The sequence below is a fragment of the Scardinius erythrophthalmus genome (genome assembly GCF_964197995.2).
Source record: "Scardinius erythrophthalmus genome assembly, chromosome: 13".
Lineage (NCBI taxonomy): Eukaryota > Metazoa > Chordata > Actinopteri > Cypriniformes > Leuciscidae > Scardinius > Scardinius erythrophthalmus.
The window spans coordinates 12635617-12662222 of record NC_138233.1 but is presented as its reverse complement, the minus strand read 5'-3'; the positions used below and the strand labels follow the sequence as shown (position 1 = coordinate 12662222).

At 37.9% G+C, this 26606-nt stretch overlaps 1 protein-coding gene across 1 annotated transcript in view; it reads left to right on the top strand.

Annotated features, from left to right (window-relative positions):
• The window catches only part of lingo2 (leucine rich repeat and Ig domain containing 2), a 303604-nt gene extending 279501 nt beyond the window's left edge, over positions 1–24103 (top strand). Inside the window, exon 5 of the mRNA XM_081382888.1 lies at positions 21207–24103. Coding sequence (XP_081239014.1) covers positions 21219–23066 — 1848 coding nt within the window. The 5' untranslated portion in view covers positions 21207–21218 and the 3' untranslated portion in view covers positions 23067–24103. The remainder of the gene's footprint in view (positions 1–21206) is intronic.
• The last annotated feature ends 2503 nt before the right edge of the window (positions 24104–26606 follow it).

Below are 26606 nucleotides of genomic sequence, written 5' to 3'. Positions count from 1 at the left end.
TATGTACTGCTTGCCTTTTTAAGTTATAATAAAGAGGTATTTCCATGCATCTTTTGGTGCAAAAATCTTTTGATGCATAAAAGTGGGCTGCATATATTTTGAAAAAGTAATACAAGCTGTATTTAAGGGTGACAAAGAAAAGGCACATTATCTATCATTTCTCCCTTTTCTGGCTGTGCATTTGCAAATTTGGGCCGTTTCTCTCTCAATTATCAGCTTTTCCACTGTATTTGTGTGGCTTCCAAGTGCTCTGGTTCAGTGTGACACTCTAATCAACCCATTCAACAAAATAAAATGAGAAGAATAAGAAGATTTGGACCTAGGACACTCCCCTAATGAATTTGAAGGCTTTGAAAGGTCCAAAAGGCTTAACAAGAGAGTGACATTGAGAGGGAAAATGGTGGCTGCACAGACAATGTTAAAGGGATCCTGGAGTCATTACATGGCTATTAGTGTGCATTACGGCTTTGAGTGTAATAGAAACTCCTGCTGTTTGTCTCTGGTGGATGGAATAATTTCCGGAACCTTTTCCTATCCCAAAATGTACCTCAATTTCTCCCTGTTAACAATAGGGGACAGAACTTCAGCCATGCCTCTCATTCTTGACAAGCTATTACCATAAGTTTCCACACACCCTCCATCTTTGTGAAATGGAAGGCTTCAAAGTAATGCTCTCCCCAGGACCGTGGAATCCCCTTACACACATGCTTTGTTAAGACTGAAGATGTGCTGCATACTTCACACTCCTCACAATATAATCATGTGATTCCACATCTTTTTCTCTTTCCCTTTCACTCTCTTTTCTCTGTTCTTTCTTTCCTCTGAATTTCAGTCCATTTCTGTAATCATATCTGCAACAAGAAATGCCTAAGCCTTTTTACTTTAGAAAAGGGGGTTGATAGTCCATGATGATCTCAAAATTTCATAGCCATTTGTAAACAGTAAGTGTGCACGTGTGCTTTTGTACAATTAGGTAAAATGTAAAACCTTTTATAAATTTAGAGATTGGTGGAACATTTGCAAAGGTAGTGGTGCAGGTGACCAAGTTCAATATTCAGACACAATGTCATAGCGGGGGTCATTTTTCACTAAATGACAAGAGAAATTTTGTTACATTAAGACCTTTTAAGGGCTAATTTATGTATAAATTAAATCCAGATGGACTAATAAAGGTAAAGTAATTTGCACTCTTACTGTAGTCTAGATGAATATAATTACCATCAAAGCACCAAGTATGGAAGTAAAGTGAAACAGACAGTTATTGCAGTGTGACAATAACACATTTCACTCATTTACTGATTTGTGTATGTATGTGCTGTCACAGTGATTCCAATTTCTAATTAAAAATCATACAGAACAGAATGAAACCATTGTCAAATTAGGTAAATGTGTTAATTGCAGTAAATACGTCATAACGTTTAAGCTTTAAACGTATTTGATCTCTCAATGCAATATATAAATCTCAAATTTGTAAACATTTTGTGGGGATGCTTTCACTACATTGACATGCATATTTGAATGTGAATACTAATGAGATCATGTTTGATAGCCACATAAAGGAAAGGAAACGGATAATGAGGCTGAATTTAGGAGAGGTCCCTGTCCTATGCAAGCAAAATGCACACAGGTTCTGTCAAGTGAGGTGATGTTTGAAGTTCTTCACTTTTACAAGATGTCTTGGATATGTTAATGGGGCTCTTGGGACTCTTGTGATATAGAGGATATGTCCAATTTACTACTGTGAGAAAGAGATAGTAGTCTTCCTTTACAGTGAAGCTCTATTTTAGCTTCGTTGTGTAGTTAAAGGTCAGTCGGTCCTCTGTTTCTCACACACTCTCAATCTTGGCAGTGGTTTTGTTGATGAGAAATTCGTAGCTCCATCTTTTCCCAGGTGTGTTCTGCACACACTCCAGTGTGGGGCCACTGCCTGGCAGGTGTCCATGATGTGGTCCTCTTTTGAACTTCAAGTAACTTATTAAATTCCCTTCTAGTGCCAACTTCATTTCTGTACTTTGAAATGGTTCAGTTCCCATCACCTGCTTGGATATACCATAGTGCCGGTGAGCACACAGCACAGATTGTCGAAAACTGCTCTCTCTTGCTGCTATTTGCTGAGCTCTTTTCAATTCAGATGAAAGTGAGATGGGTCTACAGATAGCTCTGTGTGGAGAAGAGCCCTATTCCAGCCTGATGAGCAGTAAATGTGAACCAGGTTTGGAGTCTTAAGAGACCGAAACCCATTTAAGAAAGGAACTTTTCTGTGCTTACTCTGAGCTGCATTTATAAACCTGTACAGTACGTTTTTCTTTGAAAGCTATTAAATGAAGTTAACCGCCTCGTTGAGCCGAGCATTCTTTCTTTTTTTTTTTATTATTTAAATTAATCAGTCTATCCCTCTATCTAACAGCTTTGTACAATCCTGTATCAACACACATGGTGATTTGTTTTTATATTATTATTCTGGTGTCATATCTTAGACAGGAGATGTTGGCCTATCTACTGTAGATCAAAACAATAAACATAATTTCTATAATAAATGTAAGTGAAAAAGACAATGACTAATACTGGCCAAATGCATTAAAATATCTTGGATGTAGAATGTGGGCATATTTCCCAGACATATTATCTTTATTCCAACACTGAACAGAAATTATTGTTGACTGTTGTCTAAAAAAAATACATTAAAGGCAGGGTAGGCGTAGCCTGACTACGTCAGACTTCCTACTTCCGCTCAATTTCATTTAGCTTCTGTAGTCAGTCTGAGATAGCAGCCTATCTTTCAGTTTTCCAGCGGCCTTCGGACGGCCGGGCCAATCAACGAACAGAGGGCGGGTTGAGAGCCGTGACGTAGATGCTGATTGTACCGTGGATGCGTAGATTTACTTCACATAATCTGCAAAAGTCGTTCACAGCCATGTTTACTCCGGTATTTCGCTCGATGGTTTTGTTTTCGCATCATACATGTGTTTACAGTGGAAGTTAGATGCGGCTGAGCATGCGCATAACACACGACATAACCAAACGTCATGTGATTGGCTTATGGGTAACCAATGATTTTAAACTTCAGACAAGCGCCCCCCGCGAGAGAGAAAACACTTCTCTATTGTACCATTCCACACTCTGTCTACGAAGCAAAGCGAAGTAGCAGAGTTTGGTATTACCAGGCTAGGGTAGGCGGTTGGTTCCAGAAATATTTTTTGTTATGCTGATTTTGTTAGTCAGAGCATTTCATGCTATGCAGAGTTAGACAGACAGTCTCTCATCTCGTGTTGCTTTGCAAACTCTGCTGTGTGCGTTCATGTGTTTTGAAGAAGGCGTGGCTTTGGAGACGCTCTGAAGGGAGGGTGGGATCTCATACTTTCAAAGATAAATTGCTATTGCTAGCCGAAAATTGCCTACCCTACCTTTAAAATCAGAGCCATGGCACAGCAGAAGCATAGATATTATTAGTAGTAGTAATAGTAGTGGTATCAATTTAATGTTTTACAATGTGAACCAGGACCATGATGCTGAAGAAGCATACTATATTACATACAGTATATAAATAAATACATTTGATTATTTATAGAATGGATGGATGGATGGATGAAGTTAATTATTTATTTATTTACCTTTGACAATTTTTTTTATATATATATTTTGTGTGATTTTTATCCATGATTCTTTTACAAAGGATCATCAGCACAGCATGACACCTCAATTGCCATTAAAAGTAGAATGCTAATTAAACATAAGTACGGGTTGGGCTGTGGGACATCACTAACTCTATGCATACCAGCCATCTGGACATTAATTAGGCCATTGGACCCTAGGGCCCTTTAATAAAGCAATTTGAGAGTCTCTGCTGGAAAGTGACCAACCCTGATCACACCTGAAGAGAGTCCTTCAGTTTCAAGTTTAACACTTAAGGTAGAATTGTTAATAAATTGTTGGTTTGAGCTTGCTAGTTCCTAAATGGAAAAGTAAAGCTCCTAAGTAGCTAAGAAATTAGGTTTTTCAATTTAAAAAATCAGTTACTTAGACTCAGTAAATCACTATTCTTGAGTTAAAACATGGGTGAAGCTACACAGTTTTCACAAACAAGGGCCCCCAAGGCAACCGTTGTCCTCTGTGAATTGGTATTTATGGCTGTGTATCTTGTAGTAGTGGAGGGTCCCAAACCGGGCAATTATGAGTTTCATACAGACAGGAGTACTTTCTGACAATGGCAGAGATTTATATTTTTGGAAGAAGACCTGCAGACATTATTCCACTGTCATTTGAAGTTATTTTGACAGACTGTGACATGAACGACTGTCATAAGCACACTGATGAGCTTGCTCCGTTGCAGGAATTTGAAATTAGCATATTCCAGGAAGGGAGGGGCTCGTATTTGGTATGGCAGTTTCCTAAATGAGGGGCGGTAAAGGACATTTTTCTGCCTGAATCCAGGAGGCGCTAAAAATGGCAATAATTGTGAAGGGATTTGGAGGAGGATAAAGAGGATTGACGGTAAAACAATGTATTTAAGGGTTATGGAAAGGTTTATCTGCCCAAGATTTACAAAATGTGGCTCTGTGACAAGAGATATGTGGTGGCAAAGACGCAACGGATGAAGGTAAATGGTGAAGAGCGGAACAAATCTCTCCCTCACTTATCTCATTGTGTTGTCTTTATCCATCTTGTGCTTCAATGTGATCCATTTCATTTAAAAATCCATGGCTTCCCTTGTAGCAAGCTGAAAGTTGCCATTTAGTTCACTCCTGAGAAGAGCATACCCTATCAGGTCCATCTAATGGAGCCAGTGCAGGAGTCAATAAGTAAAGTAGGCATGGCCAGAAAAGGAAAGAGAAATCGCTAATGTGCCATGGGTAATGACTGAGATAGAAGGCTTGTTAACGGGCTTGTTTGCAGGAAAGCCCATTCTTCCACCTTATCTTTCAACCACAGACCCAACACCCACCTAGGCTCTTCACATGTGCACCGATAAATTTGACTGTTTGAGAGTCTGAATCTCAGCACGTGACCATCTTAACAAAGCTACCCACCCGCTGAGGGTTAAACATATTTCTTTCTGATGTAGAGTTGAAAGATGGATGCAGAGTGGCTTTTCCACTGTGCTCAAGGCTGCTGAAACTTTGTTCGCTCTTTATTCACTGTGGGTAAATATGCGCCCTTAAAACATTCTCAAGAGGGCTGGAGAATTACTATTTCCATGGTGCAAAGCAGAGAATGTGGAGTATTCAAGGACACAGACTATGGTCTGGACAGATTTATGATTCGTGACACACAGAAGAAAGCACACTTAATTTTTGACGTATTTGTGTTGTTACTGTCTCTCTAAACGCTCACATTCACATCTCTACTTGTCATACTTCTTTTGTTTTGCCTAATATTGTATTTTCTCTCCTTCACTCACTCTCTCACATAAAATATACAGAGATGTGAAAGCGCTTAAGAACCCAGAGGCAATAAAAAGAATTAGGCCAAAAAATATATATATTTTAGCATAATTTCTGAGTAAGAACAGTGCAGTGCAAATACATAAAAAGAGCAATAGGGAACACAGATTATCACAAAAAACAGAGAGATGACATCTTCAGATGGGAAAATGTCACTGTTTTATAATGACACGAAATCATGTTATGCACAAATAGAATCGCTATGTTATTTTGGCCAGTTCAAAGTGAGTTTAATTGAACTGAATGAACTTGAAATTGTAAGGAATAGGTTGTCATATTTTGTATGCTTGAATAGGGCTAGCCTATTAGAGTTGAGATATGTGAACTAAATGACTCCGCTATGTATGGGTGGATACCATTACAATAAATGTCATCCTAAAGGGATAGAAAAATATCAAAAATATCATTTACTCTTCCTGATGTCGTTCCTAACCTTTATGCATCTGTATTTTGTAGAACAATCTAGGGTTGTTTTGGACCCAATTTATGTTCATTGTACAGTATGCTGGGCAAAAAACAATTCAGAATATCTTCTCTTATGTGAATAAATGATGACAAATTTGCATGTATTATGCCTTTAATAACTTATTAATCATCTAATGTTCTCTTGCAAGATGAGTAATGCCCTGTTTGGGTTTAGATTTTCTTCTTTGTTACCAATATATTATTGAACAATCATGGATGGATGGATGGATGGATGGATGGATGGATGGATGGATGGATGGATGGATGGATGGATGGATGGATGGATGGATGGATGGATGGATGGATGGATGGATGGATGGATGGATGGATGGATGGATGGATGAAATATGTGAATCATGATGGGTTTGTTTTTTGTTTGTTTTTTCAGTGCTCCATGTAGGCCTATGTATCACGTCTCAGGATAATGTCCAGGTTTTGGACTTTTTGGTTTTGGTTTAAAATTCTGTCATCATCATGTCTTCCTCATTTGTTTTTTTGTCCATTGGAAACTGTTGTTGTTTGTTTGCTTGTTTTTATCAGCATTCTTCGAAATTATTCTTTTGTATTCCACAGAAGAAAATCATTCAGTTTTGAGACAACGTGTGTGTGTAAATGATGACATTATTTTCATTTTAGGTGAACTATCCTTTTAAAGCATGGTACAAAATAATACGGCTTTGTTCTCCTAGTCTATTGAATCTCAATATGTAGTGCTTTAGATACCATTTCCAGTCATAATCACAGGCACACTGTTTATCATAGTGCATTAACTTGGAAATATTGACATATTGATCGAACAGTTACAAAGACAAGGATCAGCAATCTGGAAATTCAGCCCATAATCTCTTTTTCACATATGTTTCCATTTCAGTCTCCAAACTGTGGTATAATCAATAACTAATCAATCTCCTTGACAACCAATAGGACCTAGTTCCCTTGAGAGACTATTCCTTGCCACCTAATAAGACAGAGACATAAAATATGGAGAGGTAATGAAGGAACTCATGCATTCAGCCTCTGATCGGTTCATTAACTCATTGTTGCTTATAAAGTAGTGGAGAGAAGTTTTTTTAGAGACACAAGAGAATAATGGCCATATTGTATTTTGTTTTTTAATGGATTCGTGGCACAGGAACACGTGAAACAGGATTCAGAAGAGCAGTTTGAATTTGAATGTGAAGAAATTTTGAATTTGAAGTAAAAAAAAATTGTTTGAAAGTTTTAGGGAAAAAGTACGGAAGCCCTGAACCGCAACGTAAAAAAAAAAAAGAATCTAGCATTTCGAGATTAAAGTCAAAATATTTCGAGATTAAAGTCGAAATATTTCGAGAATATTCGGGCTGAAATGATAGTGTCTGTCAGTTATTATAATACATATGTCAAAAAAAATTGTCTAAATTATGTTGCATATTCCTGAAAAGTTCTTGTGATGATGATATCACTAGTTGACAACATAGTACTATTTTCGGAAATCATAGGCTATGATATTGCACAGGTGCACGTGATGCAACGCTGTCAGAGCCGACAGACTTGTGTGTCAGACTCATTTCAGTGCAAAATAATTAGGTCAAAAGGGATTTAATATACTGCAAATAGCCTACTAGTTTTTTATGTTTATTTATAATTCATTTAGGCAGACAACAAGGCTACCAAGTACTGCGTGGTACAGTGCGCAGCTAATTAATTTAAGGTTTATTTTTTTCCTAACGTTATTTTTAGTCGAAAATTTCAGGACTTCAGTCGACCAAGATTTTCTTTGGTTGATTACAGCCTTAGTTTGTACAAAATAACTGCTCTTCTATGATTTGCACGGTTTGACATGATATGATAAGCGATCGTTAGATTTATTCAGCGCGATTTACTGCAATGCTTTTTTTCCTCTTAGTTGATCAGAACAAAAGTGGATGTTCTTCCAAAAAGTATATTCTGTGATTCTGAATTGCAATATCCACACCGGTGTGGTGATTGACAGCCGCACACTCACCTCAAAACATTAGATTCATCCGCTCTGTTCAACCTGATCTCACGGGAAAACGTACAAATTCTACGAGGTTTTTGCAAAATCATACATATTTTACGAACTGCCCAATTTGTATGAATTCCCCCCCCCCAAACCTACCCATCACGTGGGTTTAGACAAATTGTACAAATTCGTACGAGTGAGGTCGTACGAATTCGTACGAATTAGCCACCTTTTTATCATTCGTATGAATTCGTACGAATTGGTCGTGAGATAGTGTTGCGCTGTTTCATGCAGATGTACAGTACAACCCATGTAAAGTTGATAATTCCACAAATAACTGCAATTGCAGATTTCGAACAGAGATGGCGACAAAGAGGAAAAACTACGGACTGTATTCAAATATTTGTCATGTGAATAAAGCAATTCTTCAATTCTGAATTTTGCAGTAGCTCAGTAATACTGTATGTCTGCCATAGGAATACATTATATTCCAACACTGTTATTGAAAACAGCATTAATATTGCAGCATGGTGATTCTGAGCACTACTGTACCGATATTGAGCACTGGGCAAGTTCCTTGTCAGTAAAGTGCCAACAGATGCCAGATAAAAAGCAAGCCTGTGTGCTTACCACACCAGCACTGGATTTTTTTGCGACAGGTGCAGCTGTTTTCCTTCACATACTGTATTACTTACTGGCGCAATATATTGACTCATTGCAGAGTATTTTGTGACCTCATCTTGAATGACATGATGAATGAAAACAAACTACTATGACAGCCCTTATTATACTACATGATACGGCACTCTCAGTAACCCTCATTAGAAAAAATACAGCAATCTATCTGCTGTAACGCATCAACCACAAATTTATGCAAAAGAATCACATGAGACATCATTGAAGAATAGGACGATTCATCTGTCATTGTCATCTCAACACTGAAATCCCTGTTTACAACCATGTGACTGTTTCACTTCCCTTTGACTAAGAAAACACTCTCCAAAAACCATAACAGTTTAAGATGTTAGATTATGGGCCTCGTCTTGGTGGCGTTATCCAAACTGCAGACATGTGTCCTCATGTTAATACATAAAACCAAATTATTTACTCCGCACAGGTATCTAGGCTTACTGATACAATTATTATCTATTATTCATGGATCATTAAAAAGCAGCTGTCTCGTGGATGTGATGGACTATAATTGATTACGTTTAACTTAACTTTTTTTTTCCTTAATGGCTCTCAAATGAAATGCTAATCTCTGTTTAAGTGATTGATATGCAGAGAGAGTGTCTCTAATGCCAGCAACATGCATAAAATAGATGAACAAGACACTCATACACTTCAGCCTGACATCCTGAATATAAGAAGGCCATTGATTCTTAATGCTACTAAAGAGGCTCACCACAAATACATGTACAATTTGAAACATTCTTTCAGATAAATTATGTTTTAGTGGGAATATATTGTATTGACTAAAGGTTAAAGGTTATGTTTTTGTTGACTACTCATGTCTGTTTGAGTTGAAAGTGGGAGGGAGAGAGGGCAAGAGAGAGGGAAAGCGGGAGGGAGTGGGGAGGAGAGAAAAGAAGAGAAGTCTTAGCAGATGGAGATGGAGGACCATTCTGTGTTTGAGCTGGATTCCAACTGGGATTAGTGAGAGCTTGTCAAAGGCAGTGCTCGGGTAGGATGAAGAGACGGAAAAGCTGGTACGCTGCTCCTTTCATTTGATTATGAGCTTTTTTTTAAAAAAATTTGCACTTATACCAATGATAATGGCTCTGGGTGGGATTGGATATCTCTAACTGGCTGTTTCTCATTTTAGTCTTGAGTAAAGGGTGTGGGTGAGGGAGAGAGATAGAGCGAGTGCTTTGTTTTGAGGGTGCAACCTTGAGAGATGTTGTTTTGAAGCATCATTAATGCCTGATGCCTCTTGTTTCATTATTTCTGCAGTTGATTCCTTTGGAAATGTAATTGCATACCCAACAAGATGTCATTTGAAAGATATTCTTCTCACATGTGTGGATAAATCCTGGGGGAGGAAAGACTTTATATGGCAGGCTGCATTATCAGAATCTAACTTTCCAAAATCTAACGGCATTCAAATCAGGTCTGTACTATTTTGTTCAGGGATGTAGGGAGGCTGTCAGTTTCTTGTGCTGTCACTCCTGCTGGGTAAAGTAAGTAAGTGTGGTGATCATGCACCCCTGAAATTCCTAATATAGTCCAGCCCACATTTATGACTAAACCTCTTCAGCAAGTGAGTGTGCGCACACTGACCTCATAACACACACTTCAACTTCCCACACGGCCCCAGCTTTTCCAAGACTACACGGGCTATACACACGCTTGCAGTTGCTTCCTGCTGACACTCCAAATGTATTCATGCTGAGAACAGAAGGCATCTGTTTCCTCTCAGTGTTTTTTTTTTTTTTTTTTTTTTCTCAAGTATTGGATATGCCGGCTGGCTTTGTTGCTGTTTTGCTGTTTGCTGCAGCAGCTTTTATGCTACCTTCGGGAAATATTAGCACTCATGCTATAACTTTAGACAATTATTCTTGTCATCTTCTCACCTATATTTATATTTTTAGATGTTTTTAGGAGGTTTTGCATTTTTCTGAACCTTAAATTTAATGCCTAACCTCAGAAGCAGATTTATTTTATTTATTTATTTTTGTTGACAGAAGTTGGGATATTTGGGGTATGGGGTACGAATAGTTGATTAAATAGGAACAACTGTTGGGCACGGCAAAAAAAAAAAAAATATATATATATATATATATATATATATATATATATATATATATATACATTTGTGGTTAATAACTTTGTTTTTGTATTAAAATGTATAGTGTTTTACTACATCACAGATTATGTATAATTGATGGCACTGTTGTATGATTTCAAATTTTAGATATATTAATGGGCCATTAAGGGGGATCCAGGCATTTGATGTTTAAAACTAGCTACCTTTCATGTTAAGTTAATTTTATGTATAAAATATATAATAGTTCTCACAATAAAAACTCTGGATAGGTACCTCCACTGCATAGAAGTCATTGGAGCACCAAAGTGTATTTCATTTGTGGAAAGTGCTCTCCTGTACTTCCTGTATCTTGAAGATATCTCTCAAGAAGCACTAAAAAAGTCACCATGTTCATCCTCCACTCCAAATTGTATTATCAGTATGCATTTAAGATATGGGATGGAAGGTGAATTGTGTAGAACATGCGATGGCGGACCAGGCTGTCCTAAGCATTCAAGTGTTGACTATTAGCTTTAAAAGGTTAGTTGTGTATTGCTTGCACTCTGCATCTTTCTGTCTCTCACTCCCTCTGCCAGTTCAGCTACTGGTATGTGTTTATCCTTTTTTTTAAAGCATTTTATGCACATTAACATGATGAATTATATTAACTTGAGCAACTGTGAGGAAAATACGCTTACTGTATGACTATCATTTTGAGTGGTGGTCGAATGGCATCCAGAAGCCATGAATTCTCACACTGTGTCCTAACCAGATGCGATGCGACAGCGAGATGCTTCAAAATCAATCAAAACCCACAGCCAATCACAACAGCGTGTGAGCGGGCTCTCGCGGCAAGTGCACAGCATCAGAGAGAAGGCTAATCTTGACGACACTCATAGTAGGCTACATAATCAAATTCACAAATATTACACCATTTAAACATTATTAAAAATACATAGGCTAAGTTACTAAAACGATCTTTGTCAAAGAATACACTTGTTTGTTCACAGTTTGAACATTCTTGTTTCCCCATTTGTTTAACTTCAAGATCTGAGGGAAATTATCCATTGTTGCTTTTACAGCTACAAAGCTGGGAGCACTAAAAGTAACATTGCATGCTTTTAACATTAAATAAAGCACATAAACAGTACCTGTTGTTCCAGCCGCAATGTCGCAGAAAATAGAAACCGTTTCTAAAAAAGAACCGTCGCCATCGCAGCTGGGCAAAAACTCTGATTATGGAAAAGATATCTTAAGCTGCGTTCACACTACAAGCGACTTTGTCGCTGCATGTCGCCAGTGACAGCGATGAGGTTGCTAGTGGGCGTTCCCATTACTGGTTGCCTAGTAATGTTTGTGAGTGACATTCACGGATGTTACTCCATGTTGTAGACAACAAATCCGTTTTTTTGCTGCTACAAACAAATGTTTTGTAAGGAAAAGTCTAAATATAAATGAAATTAGTACATACAATGCATAATATTAAAGATGAACGAGAAACAGCGAGTGCTTTATGCCATCGCGGCTATTTAACTGCAGCAAACGGGCAAAAGCCGGTCTGTCTGGGTTCACGAAACCATTCAGTATCGGAGTCAGCATGACGAGTACCACTGTATGAACACAGAGACCTATCATAAATTATAGGACCGTTTCTGACTGCTAAAGTGAGCTTCTCATTCAACTTGCCTCGGTTGGACTCGGCACTGAAGAGTGACGGATCACGTGCGCTACACTGACTTCACACCTATTGGTTGTCGCTCCAGAAAGTCGCTCTTCATTTGCATAAAGTTGAACAGATCTCAACTTTGTCGCGTCGCCAGACACGCCCCATCCGGTCGCCGGAAATCGCCCGCTCCCCATTGAACGAATGGTATCGCGTCGCTTGTAGTGTGAACGGGGCTTTATATCGCGAGTCGCGGCGTCGCGTGTAGTTAGGACACGGTGTTAGAGTCTCAGCCATTCCTTTTATACAAAGAGTAGTTATACTGTAAAGAAATACGCCTTTTGAAAGAAAAATCTGCCATGAGCATAAATGTAAGTTCAATAATCTCCCCACTTGAAATTAAATATGTATGTTAGAGCCCACATAAAAGTTGAATTAGTTCTTCATCTAGATTTAGGTTGCAGATTTGTAGCTCTATACTGAAGCAAATTCTGTTCATAGCATCTTTTGTTTTACATTGGCTTCTTTACTTTTTGCTGTTTTCAATTCAAATATATCTGACTGAGTTGTAATTGTATTTAAGGGCACTCTGTTTCTTTAACCTTTAGAGCTCAACAAGCACATTTTTGATGGCCCTAGTCTGGACAGTGTCCTCAAAGTCTTACAATGACTCATGGAATAAAAATATTTATTTAATAAAAATGAATTGTCGTGTTGACATCACTGACGCCAAAAAGGCATTGTAGCCAAACGTTTTTTGAATTGTGGTCACGAATGCATGGTAGACTTGATCTTGGCAGCCTCTCACTAAAAATAACTGCACATGGGTTTGGAACAGTGAATGTAAATAAATAAAGACAACAATTACTATTTCTTTAAAACGTACCTATATGCTTAAAACAAGTTAAACTAATTTCACTTAATAAAAAACATTAACATTCACATTAAGCGTTTTTTGCTGGCCTTGCTGAACTTGATAGCACAGAGAGAAAGAGCATGATAGATAGCAGTTGAGTTTCACTCCTAACAGAGGGTTATCGGTGAAAGGAACAAGAGAAGCATCTCTCTCCGTCTATTGCTTTATCACTAATTAACGCAGACCCATTCCTCCTGATAAGCTCAGTGTGAAGCGTATGGTTGGCCGCTGCATAATTTGTGGGGTTTTCAGATCCTGCCTTTGATTCTCTCAGTCAGAGATGTTGATCCCACCTCACTTCCTCAGCGGGGGCGGGCGGTTGTGCTGACGCAGCAATTGCAGCCTCTTACATGGGGTGCTGAAAAACTGTAAATTGCTCTTCAGGGCTTTTTGTTACCCAGCATGAAATTCACCTCTCAAAACAGATAAATAAATCAAGCTCCTGGTCAGACACAGTTTTTCAAAAGCAGAGTCATCAAAAATTATACAATTTACTATCCCATCAGTTCTGTCCCATTAAGAAATGAATCAATGTTTTTAAAATAACTGTATTGAGGTTTTTATTGTGCTTATGCTTTTCATTATATTTTTTTGTACAATGCAGATCAAAAGTTTGGGGTCTGTAAGATTTTTATTTTTTTTATGTTTTTGAAAGAATCATATTCTCACCATGGCTGCATTTATTTGAAGAAAAGAAAATACAGTAAAAATAGTATGGTGGGGCTAGGGGGAGGGGTGGTTGGGAGTCGATATTCTAGCTGAGCCCCCAGTGTGAGTTTAAGGCTTTCGTTATTTTAGAACACTTTTTTAGAACATATTAATTCCATGGTGACGCATCATGTAGCCACACTGTATGGCAGAGGTTTCACTTTTATTTTGTTATTCCTTTTTTATTCAAAATATTCCCAAACTTGTTAACTATATCATGAACTATGATATATCCCGATTGTCTAATATGTGGAAGTCATTTTGTGGAAAAAGTTTTGTCATTTAAACACCTTTATGATAATCATGTTAGTTGATCTGCATCACGTAAATTCATCCATTTCTCCTAAAATACTTTAAAGTGTCCGGTGAACTTAGGAGAAGAATAGAGTAAACTTCATAGTTTTCTACACAATGTGTATCTGATATGAACAAAACACTTCAACAAATCATAGCCTAACTGAAAAGATTATTATTGCAGCTTCCATTGACATTAATGTCTGTAACCTAAAATAAACATTATGTGGTTGAAGACACTGAATAGTTGTGATATATGAAAAGCACTGAGCATGTCCGTCTCAGGTTCAGCACCAGCCAAAGCGCAAAAGCACGTTTGAATTTAGCGGTGACGCACTGAACATTGGAATCACACTGGTGTGATCGTATGCGTCAAAGGGTTCAAATCAATCGCGTTTCGGGGGTGGAGGGGACAAATTGATTCTGAGGGTCACAAATCAGATCTGAGGGGGCAATGCCCCGCTTTGCCCCCTCGTGGAGCCAGGCCTGATTTCACCACCTATTCAAGCATCCAGCTTTTACTAAAGTGCAATCCAGTTAAATTTATTGTTTTGCTTAGGATGTCTTGAATTAAAGGACATACCCTTTGCCATGTCAGTTACACTGGATTAAATAGTTATGTATTTAGGAGTCAGTGGGCTTAGTATTGGTATTTTCAATTTATGTGCAGAGGTGCTTGTGATTGGATTATGTATAGAAAGTCACTTTGTAATTCAGAATCAATAGTTGGAGAAATGGATTTTTTTTTTTTTTTCGTCAAGGGGCCACTGGGGTTTCCTGTCCACTTCCATGAACCACTGCATGTGGTGTTTAACAGCCTGCTGGTGAGCTTCTTAAATGTTAACATTATTGAACCAACGACAACACTGTTAAAGTGGCTAATAGATGTGACATCATGATATCCTTATACTGCAAACCAGCTGTATTCTTTCTCAGCCCAGAAGATGACATTTTGATAAAGGTCTGTGGAGTTATCCTTAAAGATGAGCTGGGAGAAACTCTTGAGGGATTCTTCTTTGACTTCTTATTACCATTAGCTGTGATGATATCACACAAGCCCACTAAAACATTAAGGGTTAGATGTTCACCTTTCCTCTTAAGAGTTAATTACATCTTTTCTTCAGCATTGTTAGAAAATATAAGACTCATTGAAATGAAGAAAGGATTTAATAATTTTAACAATTGGACTGATGTAAACTTACTGCTGGGACAGGGCTGGTAAACAAAGACGTCCATGCCAATGTTCATTATATTTACTGGAATATATTAACCCGATTCTGTGAAATTCATACGTGTTCACATAGCATTGCAATTATTAGAGTGAGCATATAACAAACCAGCTACACTCACAAGGATGGAAATCTTGTCTTTGTTTCAACATGATGTGTTTTGAAAAACACTAAAAGTGCAGAAAAACAACTGCTATTTTTAGGATGTACTTCTAACACAGCTGTTTGTGAGAGGTGGTTGTTTCTCTAAAGATTCACTTCCAACTGAGGCAGGTGTGTGTATGTGTTAATATAACTGGGGGAAAAAAACAGGATAATATAAGGGTCTGGATTAGCCACAGAAATCATGAGTTCCTTTAGCGGAGTCTTAGCGAACCACTGTGTAAAAAGTAATATGGAATATATAAAGAATATTCAGGATTCAATAAGTTAATTACAGTCAACACCTTTTATGGTATTATGTTGATTATACCACAAAAAAAATTATTTTGAATTTTGTTCCTATATTTTCTGGAGAGAAAAAAAAAATAAAGTACTTTCAATGGAAGTTAATGCGGCCACTTTTTGGTGGATTTAAACAAATCTGAAGCTTGTTATTTTATTAAAAACCTTGCATAATTTTACTTTAAAACTTAATTTAAAGGGGTCATGACATGGATTTTTATTATTATTTTAATTTTGTTCCTTGTTCATTATATTAATAAAGTTATTTGCACAAAAAACGAACAAACATATATGTGGGAAAAAAAACATAATTTGCAGACAAAGCCTTATGAATTAATTTACTTCCGGTTTGGGATGCAGCTGCTGTCAGATCCTATACAGTTTTCTGATTCATCTTTCTACAAAGTTTCTTTGCGAACTCTCCATTACACTTAGCCTTGTCTATAAAAGAAAATCCTCCAAACAAATTTATAATCTGATCTGGGATGCCATTAAAATAAACCATCCACTTGTTTCAGACTGATTAATCTGGACACGTCAAAGCGAACGTTCTTTCATTCTTCCATTTGTCCTGTTGTCGACAGACTCAAGAATGTGAAGTGTGTCAAAAACTGAAACCGCGTACTGTATCCAGTGTAGACAGCATCAGTGATTATAATGGGTTTTATTTGCTTTTGATGTCTTGATCTGGAGGCAGTCAAATGAAAATGTATTTGCCAGTTTTTATAGCTTAAATGATAACCCCATTAAGCTATAAAAGCATTATGGTTTATGGTGTAACCATTAAAACAAAATTGTTAAATTATATATAACTTTACACAGAAAATATTGAAAATATTTTTTTTAAATATTGAAAATATTTTTCATACAATAATCATATTAACTTGCAATGTATTTGTAGTATCTTTGAGCTAGGCCATTGAAACCATTTTAACGTTTGCAGATTGGCCCCATTCATTTCCACAATAAGTACCTCACTGTAACCCAGATTTGTTTTATTTTTACAGATTTTACAGATTTTTGTTCTGTTTTTTAACTTTCTCTCAGAAGTTAAGTAAGAAAGATAATGAGAGACAAATGGACACTATTTTAATGGCAATAAACATTATTCTGCAAATGCTGTTGATTGAGCTTAATTTAAATGCAAACTGAGACATGTCTCAATTCACATGCTAATATGGGAGTGACCATGCATGCAACCGTTTCTCACATCATTCTGTCCGCATGATTATATTTAATTTTGTGTAATTATTCCAGAGCTTACACTATTTTTCATCCCATAATCCCTTTACCTTATTCAGTTGCTGGCTGTTTGGAGAGATAGTATAACTATAATGGTCTTTTCTTATTAATTGTGAAATTAACTAAATATATCTCCAGCTTCCACAGAGCCTTTGCAGGGTGTGGTCATCACATTAGGTGGTCCACATCAGAAGGACCAAGAGAGTCTCTGAGTGGAGATATAGCACATCCTGGCTTGAAATGACATTTGTTGCTTGATTGCACAGGAGTCCAGTTTGTTATCTAAAGCCTAAAACTGCCAGGGCAAAAGACCGGAAAATGCTGGAGAGCCCATGTAAGGGTATTAGACTCAGTTCTAGTCTGGTTGACAGAGCCAGGGAGGACCATTCACACACTTTAAGCCGATCACAGCCCAGTCAGGACAAAATACATGTCCCAGGCATTTAAATGGTATCTTTCTCTCCCTATCTCTTTTACAGGCAGTAATATATAGAAGTGAATGAAATGATTGGCAAGTAAAATACATCATGATGTAGTGAAAATAACATGTTATTTATGATATGGTCATGTTAGGTTTTTCATTGACCATATTTAGTTTGCACTGAATGTCATACCTGGCCTTGTTTACTGTCTTTATACACGTTCCTGATCTTAGTGTGAGCGAGTAATCTTTTTTTACCAAAGCCAAAACATTTTTTCGAAATAATCTTTCATCAAAATTACTTTTCAACCTCTCCTCTAATCATAAAATTGCCCAAGTTGGTTTGCTGGTCTAGCCTGGTCTCCAAGCCTGGCCTGGCTTATCTGATGGTTTGTTTAAGAGGGGTTTTTAGCACATTTCAGGCTGAGAGAACAGTTAGACCAGCTGAACAGCTTGGACAGGCTGGAAACCTATCTTAAAATAGCTAAGACCAGCAAACCAGTTTAGGCTTCAATCCTGCAGGGATACTGCGAATTTTCCACAGTCTAATCTATACCCAATGGATAAAGTCCATACCCAATGAAAAGTTGTATCATTAAATAAAGCATTAGATTTATAGCATTACAAAACAAGGAACAAATCACTGTTTGGAATGCTGTAATTAGCAGATCCAAACCACCTGAGATCTGAAAATGTGTTAATGTCATTAGGCATGAATCATGTACAAATTTATTTTATGGATTTGACAAAAGTCCAATTAATTCCAAAAATAACTCTCCTAAATCAATATGGTATTGAATAGCTAACAAAGAAGCAACTACATTTTCTTAATTGCACAGCTTGGGGCAAATAACCAATAAGAGCAGTGAAAGATTAACATAGGTACAAAGTTTCATTAAATATAAAGTTGTGAAGAGGCTTTGGATTTGTAAATATGTGTTTATATACATGGCTCTGTCAGTATCTGTGTGTATGTGTATGTGCATGTAAGTGAAATTTTGTCACCTAATAAGACTCTTGATACAAACACTGATGTCATGTTTGTGTTTCTTCTCTGTGAGCACCTGCTCCATAGGAGACTATGCTCTCTATGTCAACACAAGCTTGATGCTTCAAATTGCTCATTGTGGGAATCTAAACAGCGTACTATGAGGGGGAAAGTGTTCTTGTTTTATCATGCTAAGTCTCATTTATTCCTATTCTGTTTAGTTTCAGGGCATAATTGGCAATGCAAATAAAGCCAGAAATAAACAGGACACCAAATACTTTTTTGTGATGATTAGCATATATTTTGGTCGAGCAAAACAGAGACTGTCTGAACAGTTGTGTAATGTTTTTTTTTTTGTTTTTTTTTTCTGTTTTTTTTTTTGTGTTGTTTCACTGATCATTCTCAGAGTAGAAGGAAAAAATTGGCAATACTTAGACCCATGTATACATCTCCTGTCACCACCACTACCCGCACCCAATTAACCTGTTACGTGCAAGAGGAGACCATACATTAAGGTTGCGGCTGGTGATTTCAAATGTGATTTGCTCTCTGTGGATGCGTGGCATTTCATGTCGTATAATGAGAGTGCATATACATGTTATACAACTAGACCAGGCTGTGTTTTGTGCCTGTGGGGTTTCTGCACCTCTTTCTCTCTGTTTAAATTTAGTGTGCCCATGACACACCAGATGAGGCGCTGTGTCTATGCACTTTTCACAACCTGTTTCACAATCCGTCTGCTTCACTAACACACACCCACACACTTACACACTACTCATCTTTGAGCTTTGCAGATAAAATCTTTTACATTTTCTACTCAAATATCACATTGTTTTTTTTTTTACTTTGCCAAATGCTTAGGAACACTCAAAAAAAATTGTAATGTGTGTTTAGGTTATTAAACTATCTAGTTCATTACGCATTCCTGACACATACTCATTTGTACTGTTCACTGAAGGATGCAGTGAGTTTTGTCTTGTAATGTTACTTAATTTAGATGATATATTGTCATTTCATTTATTGTATTGCAATTTCCTGTGTAGAATTTACAGTGCAAGCTACAAATAGCCAGGAAAAATTAGGATCTAGCTCTGATAAAATGTTCAAATTACATTATAGTTCATTTAAATATTGTCTAAATTTACAAATGAACACCATTATAATGAATGGCATTTTTTTTTTATTGAATCTATTATTACTTATGTCCTTGTTTGTGTTACTGAATCACCACATTATGCAAACCTGCCCTCTAGAGGTCAAACTTTGGCATGCGCATGCTACAATTTATTGTAAATTCAGAAGTTACTATGACTGCAACAACGTACAAACAACCATCTCACATTCAAATGTGATATTTACATAAACAATCAAACAAACACATGCACACTTAGTCACGCTGCAGGACATTTATGAAAGTGTCTCCACATGCATCTTGTTTTCGCTGATGCACACATGCAGACACCACTGTGACTTGACTGGCAGTGAGATATTTCACACAATGCTGAGTATGCTGAGCCAAAAAAAAAACATCCCCAAACAATAGTAATCAGACTGCCAGGGCTTCTAAAGTCAACATGAAATGTCATTCGCAACGCATTTTATTAATATGACGTATTTTCAGTTCAAACAGGACATTCAATGAGAAATATTTGAGGGTAGGGTTTGATTTTGTCCAAGAGGTGGTTGTTACCACAATAGAGCCATGTAGATGGAGAGGAAAGGTTAAAAAATAAAATGTCAGCCGAGAAATAAAGTTGTTTCAAGGAACTGCAAGTCATTACATTTTGAAGTTCAATAGAAGGTACATCAATTTTAATAAAAAACAATGTTACCTTTAAAATCAAGGCCTTTATGAAGGTCTGGGAATAATTTATGACAAAAGACGGTCACAGGTAAGAGACATCAAGGCTACAAGTTTACAAGAAACAGCACAGGTGTTTTTCACAAACAAGAAGCTGCACATGTTTTATTGTCATCTGGTTATTGCGTTTAGCATCAGATGCAGTAGGCTTCTCTTTAGCCAAAATAAACGTACATAACAGAGTCTAGAAACCACTTTAATCCTGGTTTGTCTTACGTTTGTATACTGTATGTGTGGGTGCTCTAAAAATCATTATGTATATTTGTTTAAAGTTATGAGGGAAATTGTGTCAGGAAAAATCAAACCACACTTTTTATGTTCAAGGCTTTTTATTTAAGTCAACAAGTTATTTGTGTAGTCTATGGTCTTTGTTCTCTAAGTAGTGCTCTATGAATGTTTATAATTTAGCATTTAATGAATAATACAAACTGCAAAACCACAAAGAAATGTGATGTTGAGAAAGTATAAATCTTCAAAAGTACTGAACAGACTGAGAAAGAAAAACAGCAGGACACCCATAGGGCTGTGAATTCATGTGCACACAATAAAGAATCAATCCATGCACAAACAATCCCACAAGCAAGAACTGAGGCAGTTTTCTTTTATTTTTGGATGGATACACCAATCTTCAGTTTGTTCTCTATGTGCGGAACAAACAAATTCATATCAAGTCCGCTGTTCTTGATGAATCCATGTTGTGTATTTAATGTTACAGAATACTAACCAGTATTGGTTAAGTAACCTTTTATTTTGGCTTCTATGTAATATAATATGTCAAGACATCTTTGTTCATTTACTAACATTTCATCTTTCTCTTTTTTTCAGAGCCATGACAGTATGGTGGACTGTTTAAATAGAATCATGCTGCACACAGCCGTGTCTTGCTGGCAGCCTTTGCTGGGGCTGGCCCTGGTGGCCGTGTTCGTGGGCTCCACCCTGGCCTGCCCCTCCCGCTGCGAGTGCTCCGCCCAGAGCCGCTCTGTCATCTGTCACCGCAAGCGCTACAACGCCATCCCTGATGGAGTCCCAATCGAAACACGAATCCTTGATCTTAGCAAGAATCGCGTTCAGGCCGTCAACCCCGATGACTTTGCTGCCTATCCACACATAGAAGAGCTGGATCTGAGTGGAAACATCATTGCCTACGTTGAGCCCGGAGCTTTTAACTCGCTCTACAGCCTCCATTCACTGAGCTTAAAGAGCAACCGCATCAAGCTCCTCTCTCTAGGCGTCTTCTCTGGCCTCTCCAACCTGACAAACCTGGATATCAGTGACAACAAAGTTGTCATTCTAGTGGACTATATGTTCCAGGACCTGCGCAACCTCAGGTCATTGGAAGTTGGAGACAATGAGCTGGTTTACATCTCCCATCGGGCCTTCAGTGGACTGTTGTCACTGGAGAGCCTGACGCTGGAGCGCTGTAACTTGACGGTGGTGCCCACAGATGCCCTGTCCCACCTACACAACCTGGTGAGCCTACATATGCGCTACCTCAGTATCAGCACTCTCCACCCCTACTCCTTCAAGAAGCTATTTCACCTCAGACACCTAGAGATCGACAACTGGCCATCGCTGGATTTGTTCCCCGCTAATTCTCTGCATGGCCTAAACCTCACCACGCTGTCCGTTACCAACACCAACTTGTCCGTTTTCCCCTACCAGGCTCTTCGCCACTTGCCATACCTCACGCACCTTAACCTCTCCTACAGTCGTATCCGAACAGTGGAAGGTGGACTGCTTCAGGACTTGGTCCGATTGCGTGAGCTGAGGTTGGCCGGATCTCAACTGGTGTCCATTGAACCCTATGCTTTCCAGGGTATACGCTGGCTACGCTTGCTAAATGTCTCCCACAACCGGCTTGATACCTTGGAGAGGGGTGTATTTCATGCTCCTGAGGCTCTACAGGTGCTGTTGATCAACAACAACCCTCTGGTGTGCGACTGTCGTCTCATGTGGTTGCAGCAAAGGCGTCATTCCATTTCTTTCGGTGACATCCAGCCTGAGTGCAGCACTCCGGAGGGCATCCATGGACGCCCCTTCAAGGAGTTCAAAGAGACCCTGCTGTCCTACTACGTGACCTGCACCAAGCCGAAGATCCGTGAAAATCGGACTCAGATGGTGTCAGTGGAGGAGGGACAGTCGGCCCGTTTACACTGCAACGCAGAGGGGGCCCCGCTGCCCACTATTTTCTGGGTCACCCCACGCCGGAGACACCTGACCAACAGGAGCCACGGCAGGGTGACGGTCCTCAACAACGGCTCGCTGGATATCAAGGCGGCGGAGGTTCAGGATGATGGTGTGTATATGTGCGTGGCCTCTAACACAGCGGGCAATGACACTCTTATGGTATCACTGGCAGTGAAAAGTCTGGGCTCGCTGTATGCCAACAGGACCCAGCATTACACGGATACAAGCAATGCCACTGCCAACGGTACCAACCTCCCTAATGTGACCTTTGGCCTTGATCTAAAGACTATCTTAGTTTCTACAGCCATGGGCTGTTTCACATTCCTAGGAGTGGTTCTCTTCTGCTTCCTGCTCCTGTTTGTGTGGAGTCGAGGAAAAGGCAAACATAAAAACAACATTGATATTGAGTACGTGCCACGCTCAAAGTCCAATGGGACCTCCACTGAGGAGGCGGACCAGGGTGCTGGGCCACGGCGCTTTAACATGAAAATGATTTAAAATGTTTAAATATACCAGTCAGAATTTACACAGATCGTGGTTTGACAAATAGTACCTGGAACGGGAATTGATCAGATCGATGCCAGGCAACTCAATAGTCCCTAAGATTCAATCCAGGCTTTGGTTCAGCTTGGACTTCACTGGATACGCAAAGGGAATAATATGTGTCAATAATAAACTATTTTCAATTTGTATGAAACCCTCTTGGTAAGAGGGGATGTTCACCAACACTCCAACACAAATTGTGTACAGAACCAATTTGTAAAATTCAAGTATTACTCTTATTTGCTGAGGCTCGCACATGCTTTCTCACTGCGACCAACAGATGATCGGGAATCTGTTCTCTCCCTCATTATCCTGCATATATGTACGTAATGCTCAGTTATGTATGTGTATGTTAACATGTATAAACACTTTCCTTTATTGCATTGTTCACAAAATGCAATTATCGCCAAAATTCACATTTCCCATGATTCAAAGGAACTGCTGTATGACCAAGCCATCGTCTCGCTACTCAAACTGTTTGAGGATGGAGGACAAAGGGCTTTTGCGGGTGTGAAATGTTACTCAGAGGAACGTGTATGCCGTTTGTCTACCCCAAGTTATTCTCCTGATATGAAGAATATTATATTTGTTTATAATCTGGAAAAAAAGAAGAGAGATTATTTATTAACAAAAGCCGTTACGTTCAAACTCAATAATACAAGGTGAAGATTTTCAAATGATTTAAATTCATGATTTTTTTTCTTTGATTTTGATGTAAGTATATACATTAATTAACACATGCCATTTTTAGTTGTGCTCTTGTGCATTTCCATGACTTTAACCCCTTATCTGGTACAAAATACAAAATGTCTCCATTTCAAGTCAAGCTACCATTATTATTTTTTTTTTTTCCTTTCCTTTTTTTCCCTAGTAAGAAATTCAACTTTGTTGTGGTAGTTTCTCATTTTGTTGTTGAATCATTTAGATTGTAAACAGTTCAAAGTAAAAGAAAAAAAATACATGTATGTGGAATAAAGAATATTGATTTGTATTCTGATGTTGTATTTAAACGAATCTAATTTCATAAATTATAGATTTAAATTGATGTTATTGTACACTGCTAAGTATAGTGTTTCTTTGGATGTGGTATATTTGATATAATTACATATAATTTAATGGTTTGCATATAACTCTGCTGGCCAAACATTGTTTGGCAAGCTGAGGTTGAACTAAAGAAACTGGTTGATTCAGAGGAAATATAAGGATAAGATGAGACCAAATGCTGTTGAACTAAGATACTTTGCATGCTTTATCTCCAGAGCAGGAAGCACATGTTATCTAGAGAAAAATCTCTAGAAAAAGCTGTTAACCCTGTGACATGAGGGAAATGAGTAGGCAAGATACATCCATCATGCCATATCCATAATGCATCCATCATGCCGATGAACAATGTGTTGAGAAACACTAGGCATGAAAATCACAGTGGGTGAAAGCACTAATTACACAAATTGACAAGGGAGAGATGTTTTTATTGCTTCCTAATTGTTAGTTACAATAGAACTTTTTGTCCCCTTTTCCCCCAGTCCTTCTTTAAAGAAAGTCAGAACACAAACATATGAAGTTACCAGAACAAGTAGTGTCTTGGTGTCTTGAAACAAGGTTCGAAAGGCTGTGCAATTACCATAAAGACATCCGTCAAAGGAGATTTCCCACTGCTGCCAAGGGAGACCTGATTTGAGACCCTGGTCTTTTTTGTAACAGTATTGATTTCCCAAAAGGCACTATGGGATTACTGGCCAACATTAGGAATATTCTAATTCCTCTAATCTCAGTCAAGCCCAAAGGACCAGCAAAAACTGTTTCATTGGCCCTTTTCGCTCCTTTTGGTTATTGCGGTCCCTCCGGACAGAAAGAAGGACGCTTGCACTATTGCCTGAGAAAACTAAAATTAGGTTGACTACGGTTAATGGGTCAGATGCTGCCATTTTCAACTCAAGAGGATTAGAAAATCTACTCCACAAAAACATGCACACAACAGCACTCACAGATATTAAATTAATCATCCCTGACCTAATAAGTCCCTACAAAGTCCTTTCTCAAACTACATTAGTGATGGGAAGTTTGGATAATTTTAATTCAAAATGAATGAATCTGTATTCGAGTCATTTTGTTCATTTAAGTGGCTTTAAATGTTATACTTTCAAAAGCCAAATTCCCCAAACACATTCACCAACACAATCTTGATCATATTCTGAATTGAGAAATCATTATAATGCAGCCAAAGATCATTTTCAGGGAACATAAATAATTACTTTACCTTCCGAGTCTTTCGTTCACTTGTCAAGTGACGGTCGCAATGAATGCATTGAAATATTCATACCCATCACTGTCAAACTCAAACTTTAAAACTAAATTTTATGTATTACTAAATATTATGGTTGCATGGCAAACCCCCTGAAAACATTATGCCTGCTTTATTCTTTGTGCCTGCTATCAACAGTTATGTCTTATCTTTTGCAATTATAATGATTTCCACTGATGGCAAGTTTGTTGAGCACCCAAGTGCAACTTTAATTCCAAAACATGATCAAACATAAAACAAAGGCATGAAACTGGAAACTCAAAACAAAACCATCAACATGAAACATTCAATACTCGACAAAGACACAGGGCAAACATGAGGGCTTAAATACACAGACTAATTACAAGACAAGGAACACCTGTGAACAATGATCAGACGATTAACCAATGACAAGACACATGGCAGGATCACATGACAAACAGGGAATCACATGACAAGACACAGAAACATAACCCAAAATGTGACAGTAATAATGTCAGCATACTGATTTTCAATATTCCTGAAGCCAATTTACAGCTCTTTTCAAAGTGATTAAGACTCCTAGACAACTCGATTTTTTGCCATTTTGAATCTTGAAAACGCATAAATTTGAGGTGCCAACAAAAAGATTCCATACCTAATTCTGATAAATAAATAAAATAAAAATAAGTATATTTTCTATCTTCTGTTGGTTTAAAAAATTTGGCTCTTTGTTAAAAAAAAAAATAAAAAAACACATACAGTGCGTCAGCTTGTTCATTAGAGAGAAAATTTAATTAGAGAAACCCTGTAGGGCTGTGACTAAGGTACTGCGAAATATCTTCCAGGGTGTCATACAGAAAAACATTTTGCATGACTGAATTTTATTTATGAGGTCTATAACTGTGTTCCAAAAGACCCCTGAGGCACCACTGCCAATCGGAAGATAGCTGAATTATGATTTGTTTATGCATTATGTGTAGTATACAGATTCTGTGTGAATCAGGTGAATAAACATTGCATGTTATTCTTGTGATAAATCCATACATGTATGGATTACATATAATGTACAGTTCAGGAAACAAACATTGCAGTCATTGTTTAGAATAGTATAATTCAAAGAGGTGAAAACATTTTCCATTGTTAATTGTTTTAGTCCACAGGACTCTTATAGCAGGGTTTTTGTAGTATATCAAAAACATAAAGCGCAGCCCGTGTAGTCTATTTCCCGAACA